Genomic DNA, 19,511 nt, shown 5'->3' with positions numbered 1-19,511 from the left:
TTAAATAGAAAGGCGAACAATCTGATTGGTATTTCCATTTTTTTTTCCAAATCATAAATAAATCGCCTTGTAATAACTAGCAAGGAGATTTTGCTACTACCACTGTTGAAAACATGGCCTGGAAACTTGTAGATAAGAAACTAGATCTAGAAGAATGCAGATAAAGTTAACACTAGTCTTACAGAGGTGAGGTTAGAATCAGGAGAAATGATAATGAAATACTTCGACCACAAGACATGAGAACAGAATTAGGCTATTCAGCCCTAGCAAACACATACACAAACATTATATATTTGGCATCAAAGCAGAAAACACAATAAATATGTTATAAAAATGGTCAAGCAAAAGCACTGGCTAATTGCAGAGCAGAAAGTGTAAATTTTTATAAATAGAGAATTGACCAGAAGTCAAGAGATTCATTATTTTTAGGTTGGGAAGTTGTTAGTAGTGGGGAGTGTTTATGTGAGGAGCAGCGCAGAGGTATCAGCTATTTACATCATTATTATTAGCTTCCAAGGATAGAATCAAACCTAGGAAAGTAAGTGGAGACAGAGACTACATTGAAATATACTGTACATGTATTAAGCAGGCAAGTAAAAAAACAGATGATGTGTAATGTGGATAAATCTAAGACACAATAGACAGAATTTGAATCCCAATACACCATCCAGTGCCTGACTAAACCCAATCCCCCAGCCCTGCTTTCTTTGGCCACAGATGAAATGCGAAAGCACCAGGTAAACAACTCAATAATCGTGATGTCTCTCCCGAGAAGCCAGGGCACAAAGACCACCACTTTGTGGAAGACTTATTCAGCAAGATGGATCTCAAAGAGGATCCAGCATGTTTTTGCATGCTACAAAAACAGTATAAATGGTTAAATGGACTATCTCTGTTTACTCTTATCTAAATTATAGCACTTCCTTCCAATCTGTGACACGGAAAGCTTCCCAGTTTAGTCCAACTGAGGGCATTGCAAAGAGTGTGGAAATCTGAAGTAAATTCTGTGCTCCTCAAGGAAATCTGATTGCCCAGAGAACAATGTTTAGTTTTGATATTAAAAATCAAGATACCGTTCATCAAGAATTCCAAATGGCGTGCAAAATAGCAAATTAATAGTGTAGATTGTGTAATGCTCATTGACAGTTTTAAGAGAAAGATGCATTCAAATTAAAACAAGTTATTTTAAAATAAAAACACACTGCAAATCGTTCAAATCCCACTGACACAATGTATGTGACACAATGTATAATCCACACAATATGGTGGAATTCTTCATTAAGATGGAGAGTGACATAGTTAATTCAGAAACAAAGGTTCTGAACTTAAAGGAGGGTAACTTTGAAGGTATGAGACGTGAATTAGCTAAGATAGACTGGTAAATGATACTTAAAGGGTTGACGGTGGATATGCAATGGGAAGCATTTAAAGATCGCATGGATGAACTACAACAATTGTTCATCCCAGTTTGGCAGAAGAATAAACCAGGGAAGGTAGTGCACCCGTGGCTGACAAGGGAAATTAGGGATAGTATCAAGTCCAAAGAAGAAACATATAAATTAGCAAAAAAAAGTGGCACACCTGAGGACTGGGAGAAATTCAGAGACCAGCAGAGGAGGACAAAGGGCTTAATTAGGAAAGGGAAAAAAGATTATGAGAGAAAGCTGGCAGGGAACATAAAAACTGACTGTAAACGCTTTCATAGATACGTGAAAAGAAAAAGATTGGTCAAGACAAATGTAGGTCCTTTACAGTCAGAAACAGGTGAATTGATCATAGGGAACAAAGACATGGCAGACCAAGTGAATAACTACTTTGGTTCTGTCTTCACTAAGGAGGACATAAATAATCTTCCGGAAATAGTAAGGGACCGAGGATCTAGTGAGATGGAGGAACTGAGGGAAATACATGTTAGTAGGGAAGTGGTGTTAGGTAAATTGAAGGAATTAAAGGCAGATAAATCCCCAGGGCCAGATGGTCTGCATCCCAGAGTACTTAAGGAAGTAGCCCAAGAAATAGTGGATGCATTAGTGATAATTTTTCAAAACTCCTTAGATTCTGGATTAGTTCCTAAGGATTGGAGGGTGGCTAATGTAACCCCACTTTTTAAAAAAGGAGGGAGAGAAACCGGGGAATTATAGACCGGTTATTCTGACATCGGTGATGGGGAAAATGCTACAGTCAGTTATCAAAGATATGATAACAGCATATTTGGAAAGGGGTGAAATCATCGGACAAAGTCAGCATGGATTTGTGAAAGGAAAATCATGTCTGACGAATCTTATAGAATTTTTTGAAGATGTAACTTCAAAAGGATAGAGGAAAGCCAGTGGATGTGGTATATTTAGATTTTCAAAAGGCTTTTGACAAGGTCCCACACAGGAGATTAGTGTGCAAACTTAAAGCACACGGTATTGGGGGTATGGTATTGATGTGGATAGAGAATTGGTTGGCAGACAGGAAGCAAAGAGTGGGAGTATACGGGACCTTTTCAGAATGGCAGGCAGTGACTAGTGGGGTACCGCAAGGCTCAGTGCTGGGACCCCAGTTGTTTACAATATATATTACTGATTTAGACGAGGGAATTAAATGCAGCATCTCCAAGTTTGCGGATGACACGAAGCTGGGCGGTGGTGTTAGCTGTGAGGAGGATGCTAAGAGGATGCAGGGTGACTTGGATAGTTTAGGTGAGTGGGCAAATTCATGGCAGATGCAATTTAATGTGGATAAATGTGAGGTTATCCACTTTGGCTGCAAGAACAGGAAAACAGGTTATTATCTGAACAGTGGCCAATTAGGAAAAGGGGAGATGCAACAAGACCTGGGTGTCATTGTACACCAGTCATTGAAGGTGGGCATGCAGGTATAGCAGGCAATGAAAAAGGCAAATGGTATGTTGGCATTCATAGCAAAAGGATTTGAGTACAGGAGCAGGGAGGTTCTACTGCAGTTGTACAAGGCCTTGGTGAGACCGCACCTAGAATATTGTGTGCAGTTTTGGTCCCCTAATCTGAGGAAAGACATTCTTGCCATAGAGGGAGTACAGAGAAGGTTCACCAGATTGATTCCTGGGATGGCAGGACTTTCATATGAAGAAAGACTGGATCGACTAGGCTTATACTCACTGGAATTTAGAAGATTGAGGGGGGGATCTTACTGAAACGTATAAAATTCTAAAGGGATTGGACAGGCTAGATGCAGGAAGATTGTTTCTGATGTTGGGGAAGTCCAGAACGAGGGGTCACATTTTAAGGATAAAGGGGAAGCCTTTTAGGACCGAGATGAGGAAAAACTTCTTCACACAGAGAGTGGTGAATCTGTGGAATTCTCTGCCACAGGAAACAGTTGAGGCCGGTTCATTGGCTATATTTAAGAGGAAGTTAGATATGGCCCTTGTGGCTAAAGGGATCAGGGGGTATGGAGAGAAAGCAGGTACAGGGTTCTGAGTTGGATGATCAGCCACGATCATACTGAATGGTGGTGCAGGCTCAAAGGGCCGAAAGGCCTACTCCTGCACCTATTTTCTATGTTCCTATGTAGGTTGGTCATCATTCAAACTAAAAGAATCTATTAACTAACTTTTATTTACCTTTCCACTGGTTTTAGGAAATAAATAGTGCATCCTAAGATCCAGTCCTGGCACAAGGTGAATATAATGATGTTTTTAAAAACCCACAAAGGAGAAAAAAGACCCCTCAAACTAATTTCTGTAGGTCAAAGAATGTTGAGATGGGGAGAAAACATCACCACACAGAAGAGCCCTGTGAAGTAAAATTGGCAGCGACAATGCCAGAATGATTTGATATTGAAACCTTGGCAGCTTCAGGCAGAAGATTGTCAATTTATATAAAAAATACCAATGTGCAGTATTCCCTTGGTACATTTCATTGACATCACTGTTTCAGCCAATGAGTTGAGAAGTGGGAGCACAGATTCCCAGTAGTTCATTGCACAAGAAATAAAGTCAATTGATTCTGAAAACCAAGTCTATTTAAAGAGCAGAGAAAACAAAAATCTCAATAAAAGCTCAGTGTTTCTCCAAACAGATACAATGGAGAACAGATACATATAAATTACCTGCATAATAACTCAATCACTTTTCGCAGAGAGGACGTCACGCTTGAATGTCAACCTCGTCCACTCTGCCAAGCTATTATATTGCTCTAATACAACTTTTTCAGTAACATGGAAATTACCAGACAAGAAATAGAATCAATGAAAGACCACACCAACAGGCCGGACAACCGATGTGCAAAAGATAACAAGCTGTGCGAATACAAAAATAAATAAACAAAAAGGAAATAATGATAAAATTAAATAGATAAACAATATATATTGAGAACATGAGATGAAAGTGAGACAATAGGTTGTGGGAACAGATCAGTGATGAGGTGAGTGAAGTGGAGTGAGGTTATCCCCTCGGGATCAAGAGCCTGATGGTTGAGCAGTAATAACAGTTTCTGAACCTGGTGGTGGGTGTTCAAAGGCTCCTGTACCTTCTTCCTGATGGCAGCAGTGAGAAGAGAGCATGACCTGGGTGGTGGGGTTCCTAATGATGGATGCTGCTTTATGCTCAATGTTGGGGAGGGCTTTACTAGTGTTGGACTGGGCCATATCCACTATTTTTTGTAGGCTTTTCCGTTCAAGTGCATTGGTGCTTCCGTAACAGGCTGTGATGCAGCCAGTCAATATACTCTCCACCCATCTATGGAAGTTTGTCAAAGATTTAGACGTCATACCGAATCTTCTCAGACTGTTAAGGAATTAGAGGTGCTGCCATGCTTTCTTCCATTTGCACTTAAGTGCTGGGCTCAGGATGAGTCCCCTGAAATGATAACACTGAGGAATTTAAGGGGCTGACCCTCTGCAGCTCCGATATGCCGATGATGACTGGCTCCTGGAACTCTGGCTTCCCCCTCCTGAAGTCAACAATCAGTTCCTTGGTCTTGCTGACATTGGGTAAGAGGCTGGTGCTGTGGCACCACTCAGCCAGATTTTCAATATCATTCCTATGTGCTGGTTCATTGCCATCTTTGATTCGGCCAGCGATAGTGGTGTTGTCACTGAACTTAAATACAGCATTGGAGCTATGCTCAGCCACAGTCATAATTGCAAAATGCTTACTCAAGAAGCTGCCCAAATGCAATTCAAATGACAATAATACTGCCTTCTGTTTGAATAATCAGAAATGCACTTTAGTAGATTATGATGGAAGGTCACTAATCCAAAACATTAATGATTTTATTCTCCACATTTGCTGCCTGACCTGCAGAGCATTTCCAGCAATTCGTGTTTGTATTCCCAGCATCTGTACCATATTGTTTTTGTAACATTAAATATATAAAAATATTTTAAATAATCTACCCACCAGTGGTTCAACAACTACATTTACTTACCTACAAAACTTTGCTTTTTACTTTCCCAAAGTGGTGCCGCTCGAACGCCATTTGCCACCAAAGCAAAGAAGGCTTTCTTCACCTGAAGAAATAAGTAAGTTATTAAAAATGCAGAACACCATATCAAGCAGATAATGTAACTTGCAGAACTAAACAAGGCAGGTCAAAGATTAGAGTGAAAATGAAATCCAATAGACAGGAACATGAAGTAAAGTGAAGGTGTAATAACTATCAGCATGAAATTCAATGCTGACAGAACAATCTAAACAAGAGTCCAGTCATTTTGCTCAGTCTTACCTTCCTAGGAAAATGGGGGTAAATAGTAAATTAGATAATTACCATCTGGGCTTTGGGATAAATATCTGTACTTTGCTAATGAGCCTTTCACATATTTGGTTCTTAGAGATATGATGTTATGCTGTACTGACTGGAATATTTACACCCTTTTTAACTTTTCAAAATGGCTTCATTTTACCCATCCACTCATGGTCATTTCTGTTTTCCACAAATCTCTCAGATTCCAATCCCATATCCTCACTCTATGCACATCATGAATGATGTATATTTTAAAATCAATTACAGTGTAAAGAAATGGACATTTGACCTCACAATATACCTTATCATAGCCTTGCACCTTTTGACTACCTGTGCTGCACTCTCTCTGTAACTGTAACACTTTATTATCTTACTTTGTACTACCTCAATGGACTGCTGTCATTAATTCATCTGTAGGAACAGAATGAAATTTTTTCAACCGTACATGAGACAATAATAAACAATTTACCAATTCCTCTGTCACTTTCTACTTTTGTACATTATAATTAGTTTTAAAGATTTTACCTAGACATCACTACACTACGCTCTACTGCTCTAATGTCCTATTCAATGAAATTACGTTGGTAAACATTCAAATGCTTTGATTATACATCTCACTTACACAAATTCTAATCACTGACGCTTGTGGGATTCTGTTCAATAACTTCTTAACTGGATTACTCAAACTTCCCAATTACTTTACAGTTTGCTCAATGTCCTTAATCACTGTAGCTTTATACACAATAAATGTTTGTACATGCAATGTTGTCAATGCCTTTCCAAATGTTCATATAAATTGCTGCTGGGAATTTATAGTCTATTAGACCATAAGACATAGACATCGGTGCAGAATTAGGCCATTCAGCCCATCAAGTCTGCTCCACCATTCCATCATGGCTGATTTATTATCCCTCTCAACTCCATTCTTCTGCCTTCTTCTTGTAATCTTTGACACCCTTACTAATCAAGAACCTATTAACCTCTGTTTTAAATATACCCAGTAACTTGGCCTCTGCAGCCCTCTATAGCAATGAATGCCATTGATTCATTAGCCTCTGGCTAAAGGAATTCCTTCTCATCTGTGTTGGCTCCATAGCTATTGAAAAGTTTTTGTGTAATCCAGCAAATACCATCAATGTGACATTTTGTTTGTTTCATGCAGTGATATTTGAGTGTTGAAAGAGCAATTATGAATTGTCAATTTGTATCTTCAATAGTTATTAATCCACTGATCTCAGCACTGCCCAATGATCATTCCCCAGAGTTCTTTGCTAACCTCTGATCTAAAACTTTAGATCTCTTGGTCATCCACTAATTAGAACAGCTGTCCTTATTTATCGTATCTAAGGCAGTCACAATCTACTTCTATTTATACTTTATTAATGTTTCCCCATTGTTGAATGATATTAGATCAGGGGTTCCCAACCTCAGTTAATGGTAAAGCTCCATGGCATAAAAAAAGGTTGGAAACCCGTGTCAAACCGTCTTGCTGTACCATCTCAAAAAGGATTTCGGCACCTCCTAAAAACCTTCTAAACCCACTGCAACACGTCATCCAGAATTTACAACTGTACCTTTTCCATATACTCATAAACAACTCATTCTTCATCAAAAAGTTTTATCTTGAGGAACCCAATGTACTACAGCCATTTTACTCAAGAATGCACATAACTTAAAATATTACAACATACATATAATTTGAACCATTTGATGTGTGCTTCAGTAGAATATGCAGTTTTATTTACAACCCCTGTCCTTTTAGCAAGTTCCTCTCTAGTCCAGACATCATCCCAAATCAACAAACAGCAACTAATAAAGATTAATGCATACAAAATGCTGGAAGAACTCAGCAGGTCAGGCAGCATCTATGGAGGGAAACTAACAGCCAACCTTTCTGGCTGGGACCCTTCAGAGAAGGAAGGGGTAAGAAGCAATAATAAGAAGGTGAGGAGGGGAAGGAGGATAGCTAGAAGGCAATAAGTGAAGCCAGGTGAATGGGGGAAGAGGGGTGAAGTAAAAAAATGGAGAAGTGATAGGTAGAAAAGCTAAAGGGCTGATAATAAAGAAAACTAATGAAAATTTCTCCAAAACAACATGTAGCACTGGCCTCATACTCCTTCACCAGAGCAGGACAGGCTTTAGCTGCTTAAGGTCTAAATTCTGAAGTGCTGCTCTAAATGTGTCCTCTTTTAATTTTTGTTCCTCCTTCTAAGATGTATTTTTAAAAATCCAGCTCTTTCATCTGCTTTACTTTCTCCTTGTGTGACTCAGCTTTAATTATTTGCTTGGCGGTGTTTCTTTGAAGCACCTTATTACGCTTTAACATCAAAGGCACAACATAAATACAGGTTGTTGCTGTTATTGCTACTAATGAACCTGCTTTGATGTTTGGAGTTTGCAATAATGGTAACTGGTACATTGTAATGATAGCCATTACAGATTCAATTCACATCCCAAGATTCTGGCATTTATTATTGGAGCCTTATTAAAACAATCTCACCAAAGTAAAAATATTTCAACAACTGTCAACAATGCCAGTGAGGTCCTATATACTGAACACGATAACACAATTGTATAAACTCTCAAAATTAATTAAGAACTTACTTGCAATGAAGTATCAAATACAACAAGCTTTGAACTGGTGGGAACGATGTCATAGCACTTGTGGGATTTCATAAATCTCATATAAACATCACTGTCAGACTCTTCAGCTGTTAAAGAAAAAGGAGAACAAAGGTTAGAGCAAGAGATTGAACTTCATTCAGCACCTACACATCACGACCAGCTGATGAGAATGCCAACAAGTATTAGTGCTTGTTCTCTGCTCAACACAAAATCAAATTGGTTCCAAACACAGTTCTTTCCTACCCACTGAAAAGAGAGTGATTTTCATATTCTACTTTAATCCTACACCAAAAATGCTGGGTTATGCACATTCTAGCATTACCATTTAGTCAGTTATCATGACCTGGTCTATTTCTCAGGTAGATACAAGACATAACGGAAATTCCTACAGAACAGCAATGGAGTTTGGGTGCTCTAACCAATACTCACATCTCAACCAACTAATAAGCAGGTTAGATGGTCGTTTTCTGTGTGCAAATTGGATTCCATATGTTTCACGTTAAAAAAAAATAATAAATCGAAGGGTTTTGGGATAGCTCAAGGTCATGGACAATATTGTAAGTGAACATCTCCTTTCGAAATTTAAACTTTAACCAAAATCACTTCATACCACCGCTGTTGATGGGACCTTACTGTGCATAATTGTCTATCATGTTTTGTCTGCATATTGTTGGCAACAAAATAGTTGTGGATATTCAGAGGATGCAAAAGTTATCATTACAAATAGCTTCCGAGGAAAGCTGCAAAACATTCTAAGTTTTTCTTAAAACAGGAATAGGGAAACTGTGTGGAAGTTATTTAAGGGCACCATTAGATTTTGCCATGATGAGAATGAGAATGTCATCATCAACTGTAGATCTGTTAATAAACTTATAACAATGTGATTTTTGGGGAAAGGACATTAAGACTAAGCGAAGAAATTATAGTAAATTGAACTACTATTAAGGGAGAATTTCTCACATTACAAGAGTTAATTAAGGGAATAAATAATGGAGATACCCATGTAGAAATTGACATTTTCATGGCAGAACAGTCCAAAATAGAGACACAACCTAATTGGAAAGAAAATTAGGACAGAGAGCAGGGTTGTGACTGAAGCAATGTCAACATCAGGAAGAACACAAGAGAAAATCCGCTGATGCAGGAAATCTGAACAACACATACAAAATGCTGGAGGAACACAGCAGGCCAGGCAGCATCTGTGGAAGAAGTACAGTTTATGTTTCAGGCCGAAACCCTTTCCAACATCAGGAGAGGGAGAAACAAAAGAACTTGAGAAGAGAAATCATCTCAAATTATTGTCACATCTCATGTAGAGTTTGTTATCACATGGACTGGCTGGCTGTGGTTTACTTCTGAATGTAATAACAATCCAATTCTAATTACACAAACAAGCTACTGTCTTGGGATCAAGTAAAAGTGATTATTTGAATTGTTAAATTTAGATCACAGAAAACTGGGCACCATGGTAATGTCACGGTTAGCACAACGCTTTTACAGCTGGGGGGCGTCCGAGTTCAGAGTTCCCGTAAGCGTGTGGGCTTCCCCAGGTGCTCCAGTTTATTCCCATATTCCAGGGGCATACCAGTTAGTGGGTTAAGGTCATTGTAAATTGTCCTGTGATTTGGCTAGGGTTAAATTTGCTGGTTAGTGTGGCTCGTTAGGCCAGAAGGGCCTGTTTTGCACTGTATCTCTAAAAAAAATTATCACACAGAAACTATGCAGTACACCTTGTTCATTCTAATTCAACCTTGTCTGTGACGAATATGTTTACAGCAAAAGGAGCACTGATCCCAGTGCAGGGGCTCAGGGGAAAGGATTGCTCTTTGCTTTAAAAAAGGCAGATTTGCCCATGGCAAGACTGACCATAGAACCCTGAGATTCATTTTCTTGCAGTCATTCACAGTAAATACAAAAAAAATAAATAAATATCAAGAACATGAGATGAAGAGTCCTTGAAAGTGAGTCCATAGGCTGTGGGAACAGTTCAGTGTTGGGGTGAGTGAGGTTAAGTGAAGTTATCTCCTCTGGTTCAAGAGCCTGATGTTCGAGGGGTAATAACTGCTCCTGAACCTGGTGGTGCGTGCCCCGAGGTTCATGTATCTCCTTCCTGATGACAGCAGGGAGAAGAGAGCATGGTCTGGCCAAGGAATTCTGAAATGGTTAAAACTTTCCCTGCTGAACAGAGTAGTTTCAACAAATAATATGGATACCTTTCAGGAGAACGTGGATAAGAGAAGCAAAGAAAAGGGTCTGCTGTTAAAATGGAAGCATACTCATATCAAGCATAAATACTGGCACAGAGTGGATGAACCAAGCAGCCAGATTTTGTACTGTGACTTCCATATGTTGGCAGTTGCTCAATAAAGATAAAGCAAACAAGATCAGCATGACTCCTGTATCTGATGGAATCACGACATACTCTAGAACAAAGATTTGGGATCTGGCCTCATTCCTCTTGCTCTTAATCCCGATGAGGGGTTTTGACCCAAGACCCCAACAATTCCTTCCAATCAATCCCCACACACTGCTCAACCCATGAAGTTCCTCCAGCACACTGGATGTTGCTGGGATCTAAACTTCTGCATCCAAAGAGGAAAATTAGCACAAAACATTTAAGCAAAGTCTGCACAAATTTAAAGGAAACTTTGAAAGGACAAATAAGTTGATGGGATACCTAGATAGGGTAGATAGCTGGTATCTTTTATCTCAGGTAGAAATGTTGAATATCAGATGGCATACATTTAAGGTAAATTCAAAGGAGACATGTGGGGCAAGTTGTTATTTTTTGACACGGAGTGGCGGGTGCCTGGAACACAGTGCCAGGGTGGTATTGGAGAAAAATACAGGCAGTCCCTGGGTTACGTACGAGTTCCATTCCTGAGTTCGTCTTTAAGTTGGATTTGTACGTGTCAGAACAAGTACATCTGGTATTATTTAGCATCAGTCAAATGTTTGTCTTAGTACATAGTATATATTTTTCCTTTCTATGCACATAAAACACTTCAGAAACATATGTATTCCAATAATTAAACCACTGCGTTGCTTAGTAATAACTAGCTTTCATTGGGGCAGGGCCTTTCAAATGCTCCATTATTCTCACTTTATCCTTTAAAATTGTTCTGATTGTTGACCGACTGTAGCCTAACGCTTTCCCAATGACCGATGGCGTTTCACCTCTTTCCAAACACTTTATTATTTCCACTTTATTTTCAATCGCGATCGCTTCCCATCAATGGAACAGAAACATTGCGGGCGGCGGGTCCCAAGGTCCACTGAGTCCTAAGGGCCACCACATTGAGACAGGCTAAAAGGGACAAGTGGGGGCTGTGCTGGGTTTGGGTATTTGATCCTCCACAATATTTCGCATGGGAATTTAAACTGGAGGTGGCTGTGTTTTTTTTACGAGGTCGAACTGCAAGCTTGAAATCAACCCGGCACGGATGGTACAGGAGTCACTGGTTTGACATCAACCCGGCACGGGAGCGGTCTGTCACTGGATCGAACTCACGAACCTCCATTCTCCAGCCCGGTGCTGATCTCACTGCGCCACCAGCCGACTGAAATGGGGGGGGCGTGGTCAGGGTGACTCTTACTAAGAACAATTTAAGCCAAATACAAAGTTAAACACTCAACACAGTGTCAACGGCAAAGACTTAAAATGGCGGACAGCGTTGTAATCCGACTTAAAATAGCAGACGGCGTCGTGATCTGACTTAAAATGGCAGACGGCGTCGCAATCCAACTTAAAATAGCAGACGGCGTCGCGATCTGACTTAAAATGGCAGACGGTGTTCTCCTTCCATCGTTCGTAAGTACGAGTTGTTCGTAAGTTGGACATTTGTAACTCGGGAACTGCCTGTATGACAGCGGTACTTAGGCTCTTAGATAGACACATGGAAAGGACCAGTAAAGTAACAAAGGATCCCACCAACCCTGCTCATGGACTGGTTGTTCCACTCCCATCAGCGAGCAGCCTACGCAGCATCCATGCCAGGACCACCAGACTCAAAAACAGTTACTTTCCTCAAGCTGTCAGGCTGATCAAACCCTTGAACCTCCAACTTTATAATTTCCTAGAGTCACCTTATGTACAGACACTCCTGTGCCATTTTATGGACGTGCACTTATACTTACTGTGTTTTCTTTCTATCATTATTGTGTTCTTCACCTTATTGGATTTTTTTGTGCTGCATTGGATCCAGAGTAACAATTCTTTTCTTTCTCCTTTACCCTTGTATACTGGAAATGACACTAAATAATTTTGAACAAGGAAGTCCAGAGCAGGGGTACGCAACCTTAAGCGCAAATGATTTTTTAGCATGCGTTATTCATTAATTTCAGGCAAAACATAACTAGATGTATTTAAATGGATAATTCCCATATTTCAAGTTTTTTATGGCATTTATCTGGCTCACTGTCTTCTCATTAATACGTGATCCGGCCCACAGAGACTAAAAGGTTGCCCAGCCCTGGTCTAGAGTCTAGAAGGGATAGGAACCTTGAGTGGGTTTTGTACTACATTGTGGTATTGATCCCAAAGTCATCCACAGGCCTTAGATTTGTGCCATTTTGGCAATAAATGGTCAATTATGACAGGTTGGCTGTAATAGGAAATATCTGGAGAGAACATAGAGCAGTATTGATCAAAGGTACAGATGGCAAGGTACAGGGGACCCTGTATAGGGACGAGAAGGGGAAGAGGCACCTAACCCCTGTGGGAATATGACTCAGTCAGAGCAGGAGGGAGAAGAGAGACAAGGCTGTGGTGTACTCCACCAGCTTACACAAGCGTCAACTGGATAAAATTACCGGAAAACACCCAACTGCCTGTGAAACTTTAACCCAGCATGAGTCAGCGTCTTCAGAGAAATAAAAGGGGAGAAAAAGAGATTCCTAGCAGAGTTCAGGAACAGGCACTGAAAACTGAAAAAGAGTTTAATACTCAAAGCACCATTATGAAAACTGCTGCTTTGAAATTACAAACTTCAACAGTTGATAATTCAGAAGTCTGGCATATTACTTTGGTGAGGATCGGGGAGGACCAAAAGAACAGAAAATAAATTCCTGAGGTACACTTAATATGCTGTGACATATTAACTTCATTTGATAACAATCTAAACTTGCTTTTGAGCTAATTTCCAAAAACCTATTGTAAGTTACACGGCCTAGATTCCAAATCATTCCAAACCTGTTCTCTACTTCTCAACACAGTAGGTACCGGTTAATGTGGCACTACTACAACTCTGGGTGTTCCGGGGTTCGAAGTACAATTCCAGTGCCATCTGTAAGGAACTTGTACATTTCCCCTGTGAACCGTGTGGGTTTCCTCTGGGTGCTCCGGTTTCCTCCCACAGTCCAAAGACATGCTGGTTGGTAGGTTAATCAGTCATCGTACATTGTCCTGTGGTTAGGCTAGGATTAAATAGGCGGTTTGAGGGATGGCAGGGCTCAGTGGGCCTTTTCCGCACTGCATCGCTAAATTGGCCTAAGCTAAAATAATATCGAGGCAGCCTCCAGAGAAGAAGTCATCACCCTGACACAGTGGTGTCAAGAAAACAACCTCTCCCTCAATGTTGCAAAAACAAAGGAGCTGGAGGAACGGAGACAGGCTCACCCCTATTGACATCGATGAATCTGGGGCTGAACAGTTTCAAGTTCTTCGGCATACACATCACCAAGGATCTCACGTGGTCTGTAAATACCAGCAGCGCCTCTTTCATCTCAGATGGTTGAAGAAGTTTGGAATGGGCCCCCAAATCCTAACAACTTTCTACAGTGGCACAATTGAGAGCATCCTGACTGTCTGCATCACTGCCTGGTATGGGAAATGTACTTCCGTCAATCGAAGGACTCTGCAGAGAGTGGTGCGGACAGCCCAGCACATCTGCAGATGCGAACTTCCCACTATTCAGGAGATTTACATAGACAGGTGTGTAAAAAGGGCCTGAAGTATCATTGGTCACCCCAACCACAAATTGTTCCAGCTACTACCATCTGGGAAACGGTACCACAATATAAAAGCCAGGACCAACAGGCTCCGTGATAGCTTCTTCCATCCGGCCATCAGACTGCTTAATTCATGCTGACACAACTGTATTTCTGTTTACTGACTATCCTGTTGTACATACTATTTATTATAAATTACTATAATTGCATATTTGATGGAAATGTACATAAAGATTTTTACTCCTCATGTACATGAAGGAAGTAAGAATTAAAGTCAACTCAATTCAATTGAAATAATGAATAAATAAATTTATTGGTTCTCCCCAGGTTACAAACACCTGACCTAAGCCTGTACACACAAACGAATATTTGGTATACTGACTGGCTGGACTTGCCGAGTGCTGCCAGGCTGCAGGCATCTTCTGACATTTTGGAGTCAGCCTCCGGGTTTGCTCAATCTTGGTGGCCAGTGGTAATATTCACTTCTTGTCTAATACTTTACTGGCAGCCTCAGTGGCTTTTATAGAAATTGCTTTCTGACTTGACTCATGTCAAGAGGTGGATATTCAGAAACATTCTTAACACACATGGGCTTAGTTGGCATCATGTGAAAAACTGCTGCATCACCAGTGTGGGAACTTGGTTTCCAGCTGAGAAAGCTGAATGGTCAGGTTAAAGAGGCTGGTTTTATGACACATTGCCCTCAGTTGACCTGTGTTTTTATTTAATATCATTATGGGCGGCTGTATTTCCAGTTTGTGAACTGTTTGGTTACAAACAGTTCACCAGAACAGAACCTGGGAGGACATATACAAAGCATCTTTAATGTATTAACCATCTTGAGGCACTGCTAGTAATCAAAACTTGATAACAGGGCACATAAAGAAACATTAGGACAGATAAACAGAAGCTTCCCATGTGCTGGCCTTTACAGCATCTTATAAGGGAAACACTGTGGTTTAAGGTAGAACTCTGCAGTTTAAGATTGGCAACTGAAGCCATTGCTGTCAGTGCTGGAACAACTTAATGAGCGTGATCGGGACAGAATCGGAAGAGAACAGACAGTTGAGAAAGCTGCAACACCAGTGGAGATAGAAGGGACAATACTAGAAAAGGAGACACTGTGATTCTGAAGATGCTGAAAATCTTCAGCAACACACATATGCAAACACAAAATGCTGGAGGAACTCAATGGGTCAGGCAACATCTATGGAGGTAAATAAACAGATGAAGTTTTGGCCATGTTACTCAAGACCAGAAAAGGGATTTGAAAATAAGTTTGGAAATTCTAAATCTTGAGCATTACTCAAGCAGAAACCAACATAGATCACTGGGATTGGGAGCAAAGAATGAATAGCAATTAATAACCCATTAAGCCTCAAGATTACAGACAGCTTAACAAAGAAAGACATTTCAAGACTGAGTGTAAAAATTTTAATTTTATGTAAATCTAAGGAAAGTAATGAGACAGGGGCTGCCATTTGGCCCACTACACCAATATTCATCAAAAACACCATGGAATCTCATCTCATCTTCCAGCACCAAGTTATCAGAACTGCAGATCTTAGCTCTTTAAGTGCATATCTAAATCATTTTCACAAGGGATTCTGGAGATGCTGGAAATCCAGAGGAACACCCACAAAATGCTGGAGAAACTCAGCAGGTCAGGCAGCATTTTGCGCGTTATTCCAAATCATCTTCATATCTGATGAGTTTTTGCTCTTACCAGTTTTTACGCTGTAAATCCCCAGATTCTTCCCACACCCCAGATAAAATGTTTTGTCATTCCTTTTTCTATTCTTTTTTCAAATTACTTTAGATCTATGCCACTGGCTTTTAGTTCCCCCTTAATGAAAACAGGTCATTCCAATTTATTCCATGCCCCTCCTTTTTATATGCCTTAATTAAATCTCCCCTCAGCCTCCCTTATTCCAAAGGAAACATTCGCAGCTGATCTCATCTGTTTACTGCAATTTTTCAATCTTGAACACTCATGCAGATCTCTGCATCCTCTCCTGTGCAATTACATCTTTCCTGCAATGCAGCAACAGAGGAATGCACCTGTACACATTACTGACTTGTCCATTTGCACTTGAGGATTTATGGAACATAAGGTCCAAGGACCCAGGTTCCTCCATACCCTATGATTTCCTTCCACTTACAGAGTAATCCCTTACCTCACTGCACTTCCCTGAAAGCATTACTCACACTTCTCTGTACTAAATTCCATTTGCAGTTTTCTGTCCACTGAACCAAACAACTCACAACATTCTACAGTTTAAACTCTCAACCAGTCTATCAGTTTTTGTCTCATATATTTAAGAGGTGACAATTGCATGGCTGAGAATTTCTGCAGTCAGCTTGGAACAGCTGTGCAAATGGCGGTACTGCAGGAGGTGGAATGTAGATGTTGATATGTCACCTGAAGCTCATCTTGGGTAAAAGGGGACCACGGTTACAAGTGGTCTCCTGCAGCCTCAGAATATAGTCACAGAGTCAGAGTTATATAGCACTGAAAAAGGCTCTGCAGGCTCTTGCCTAACTGTATCTAAGCAATTGCATTGTACCAGGCCCTACATTTCCTCTGACATATTTTTCCATATACCCACCACTGTGTGAAAGACTTTCCTCTCTTACCTTAAACCAACACCCTCCAGTTTTAAACTTCACTACCCTGGGGAAAAGACTTGGGACCATTCACATTATCTAAAGTTTCTTGTGATTTTATCAACTTCTACTAGGTCATCCCTAAGCCTTCTACACTTCAGGGGAAATAAAGATCCCAGTCTACCCACTCTCTTCTTACAACTCAAGCTCCATGGTCCCAGTAACATCTTTGTGGATCTTTTTGCACCCTGTCCAGCTTAATGACATCATTTTGATACAGAGACTGTCACTGACTGAAGTCTATGACAAGAACAAAAAAAACAATTGCTTGGGTCTTTATTTGCAGGAAGTTTCTGCTTACCCTAGGTTACTGAAGGAGGCAAGAGACAAGATTGCTGGAATGTCCTCTCTAGCGAAAGGCAAGGTACCGGAGGACTGGCAAGTGGTTAATGTTGTAGCTCTATTGAGAAGGGAACAAGGGAAAATCCTGGAAACTAAAGTCCACTGAGTCTCAGGTCAGTTGTAAGGAAACTGCTGGAGAAAATTTTTAGGGATAGGATATAGGAGCATTTGGAAACCCATGGCCTAATTAGGGAGAGACAGCATTTGAGTGGCAGGTTATGCCTTACCAACTTGATTGATTTTTTAAAATCAAGGTGACAAGAGAGATTGATGAGGGTAGGGTAGTGGATGTTGTCTACATGGATTTCAGTGAAGTGTTTTGACAAAGTCCTTCACGGGAAACTAATCCAGAAAATTAAGATGCATGGGGTCCATGGCTAATTGGCTGTTTGGATTCAGAACTGGTTTGCACATAAAAACAGTGAGATGTGGTTAAAGGGACTTATTCAAACTGGAGGCCTGTAATTAGTGGTGTTCCGCAGGGATCTGTGCTGAGACATCTGCTGTTTGTGATGTGTATAAATGACCTGGATGAGAAAGGTGGGTTAGTAAATTTGTGGATGATACCAAGATTGGTAGAGTTGTGTAGAAGGCTGACAAAGAATACAGAGTGAAAAAGATCAGTTGCAGAAATGGGCAGAAAAATGGCAGATGGAGTTTAACCCAGATAAATGTAAGGTGTTGCAGCTTCGTAGGGCAAATGCAAGGAGACAGTACACTGCTAAGCAGAGAGATCTTGGGATTCAATTTCCTAGCTCCTTGAAAGTGGCTACACAGGTCAATAAGGTGGTTAAGAAGGCTTGTTTTTATTAGTCAAAGCATTGAGTTCAAAAGTTAAGAGGATTAAATTGCAACTTTATAAAGTTATGGTTAGGCCACATCTGGAGTACTGCATCCTGTTTTGGTTGCCTCCACTGTAGGAAGGAGGGTTAGAATTGAGCCTTTGGAGAGGGTGTAGGAGAGGTTTACCAGGATGCTGTCTGGATTGGAGAAATAAACTTGGGTTGTTTTCCCTGGAGTGCCAGATGTTGAGGTGAGATCTGAGAGAGGTTTTCAAAATTATGTCAGGCATAGATAGAATGGACAGAGAGCATCTGTTTCCCAGGGTTGAAATGTCTAAATCTAGAGGGCAAGTATTGAAGGTAAGTGGAAGTAGGATCAAGGGGGATGTGAGGATGTTTTTTACTCAGTCGATGCCTGGTATGGAGGTAGAGGCAAATACATTAGAGGCTTTTAAGAGTGTCTGGATAAGCAAATGGATGTAATGAGGATGGAGGGACATTGGCATGTTGCAGGTAGGACGGATTAAGTGGTTGGGTGCTTTTGATTTGCTTTTTAGCTGGTTTGGCACAACACTGTGTGATGTACTGTTGTACATTCTATGTTCCCCCTATCCTTTTATTCTGGCTTCAACCCCCTTCCTTTCCAGTCCTGATGAAGGGTCTCGGCCCGAAATGTTGACTCTTTACTCTCCTCCATAGATGCTGCCTGACTTGTTGAGCTCCTTTAGCATTTTGTGTGTGATGCTCAAGATTTCCAGCATCTGCAGAATCTCTTTTGTTAATGACTGCAGAATGTTTCTGAATAATGCTGTTGAGTAACATGTAAATGAGAAACATGGGGCATTAAGGGTAATAGTACAGAAATGGAAAGAGACTATTTTCTGGGGTGATTCTGTGGATGGATGGGAACAGACTGGAGCAGATTAATGCAGACCTAACTAGCTAAACAGAGGAGTATGATGTAAACAGCCACGACAAAGGATGCAAACATTTCAAATTAACGATATGTAAAACAACACTTGGACAGGGAAAGCAAGTGAATTGATATTGAGCTTCAGATGTGAAATAAACACACAGGCACACTTAGTTTCTTAGCCACAGACAGGTTATTTTAGAAATCAATAGCTCCGTAAGGCTGTGCTCAGGCATTTTCTTTCCTTGATCAATATAGCTGAGTTAACAATTAACTCAAGTTGCAGTGTAAACATTTTCATTCCAACTGCTTTTTAATTTTCTGTGCACACAGTATGCTAGAGTTAAAGCATCCACATATTTACTAGCTGAGGATTACATGTAAAATCATACACACACAACACACACAAATAACACAGGTACATCCATACGTAACAGTTAGAGAGACAGATAGGTACTTTATTGATCCCAAAGGAAATTTGTCACTGTAGCATTATAAGTACACAGATATAAAAATATACAA

The 19,511-nt window shown here is 40.4% G+C and overlaps 1 protein-coding gene across 8 annotated transcripts in view; it reads right to left on the bottom strand.

The window, feature by feature from the left end:
* The window catches only part of prkag2a (protein kinase, AMP-activated, gamma 2 non-catalytic subunit a), a 515,738-nt gene that overhangs the window by 90,319 nt on the left and 405,908 nt on the right, over nucleotides 1–19,511 (bottom strand). For all 8 annotated transcript variants that reach the window (XM_073054948.1, XM_073054946.1, XM_073054947.1 and 5 more), the window contains 2 exons: nucleotides 8,316–8,422; nucleotides 5,397–5,478 (listed from right to left, as the gene is read on the bottom strand). In XM_073054948.1, the coding sequence (XP_072911049.1) occupies nucleotides 5,397–5,478; nucleotides 8,316–8,422 (189 nt within the window). The remainder of the gene's footprint in view (nucleotides 1–5,396; nucleotides 5,479–8,315; nucleotides 8,423–19,511) is intronic.

Source organism: Hemitrygon akajei, chromosome 8, assembly GCF_048418815.1.
Source record: "Hemitrygon akajei chromosome 8, sHemAka1.3, whole genome shotgun sequence".
In the NCBI taxonomy this organism is placed as follows: domain Eukaryota; kingdom Metazoa; phylum Chordata; class Chondrichthyes; order Myliobatiformes; family Dasyatidae; genus Hemitrygon; species Hemitrygon akajei.
The sequence above is the reverse complement of the archived record's forward strand: the minus strand, read 5'-3'. Positions and strand labels throughout refer to the sequence as shown.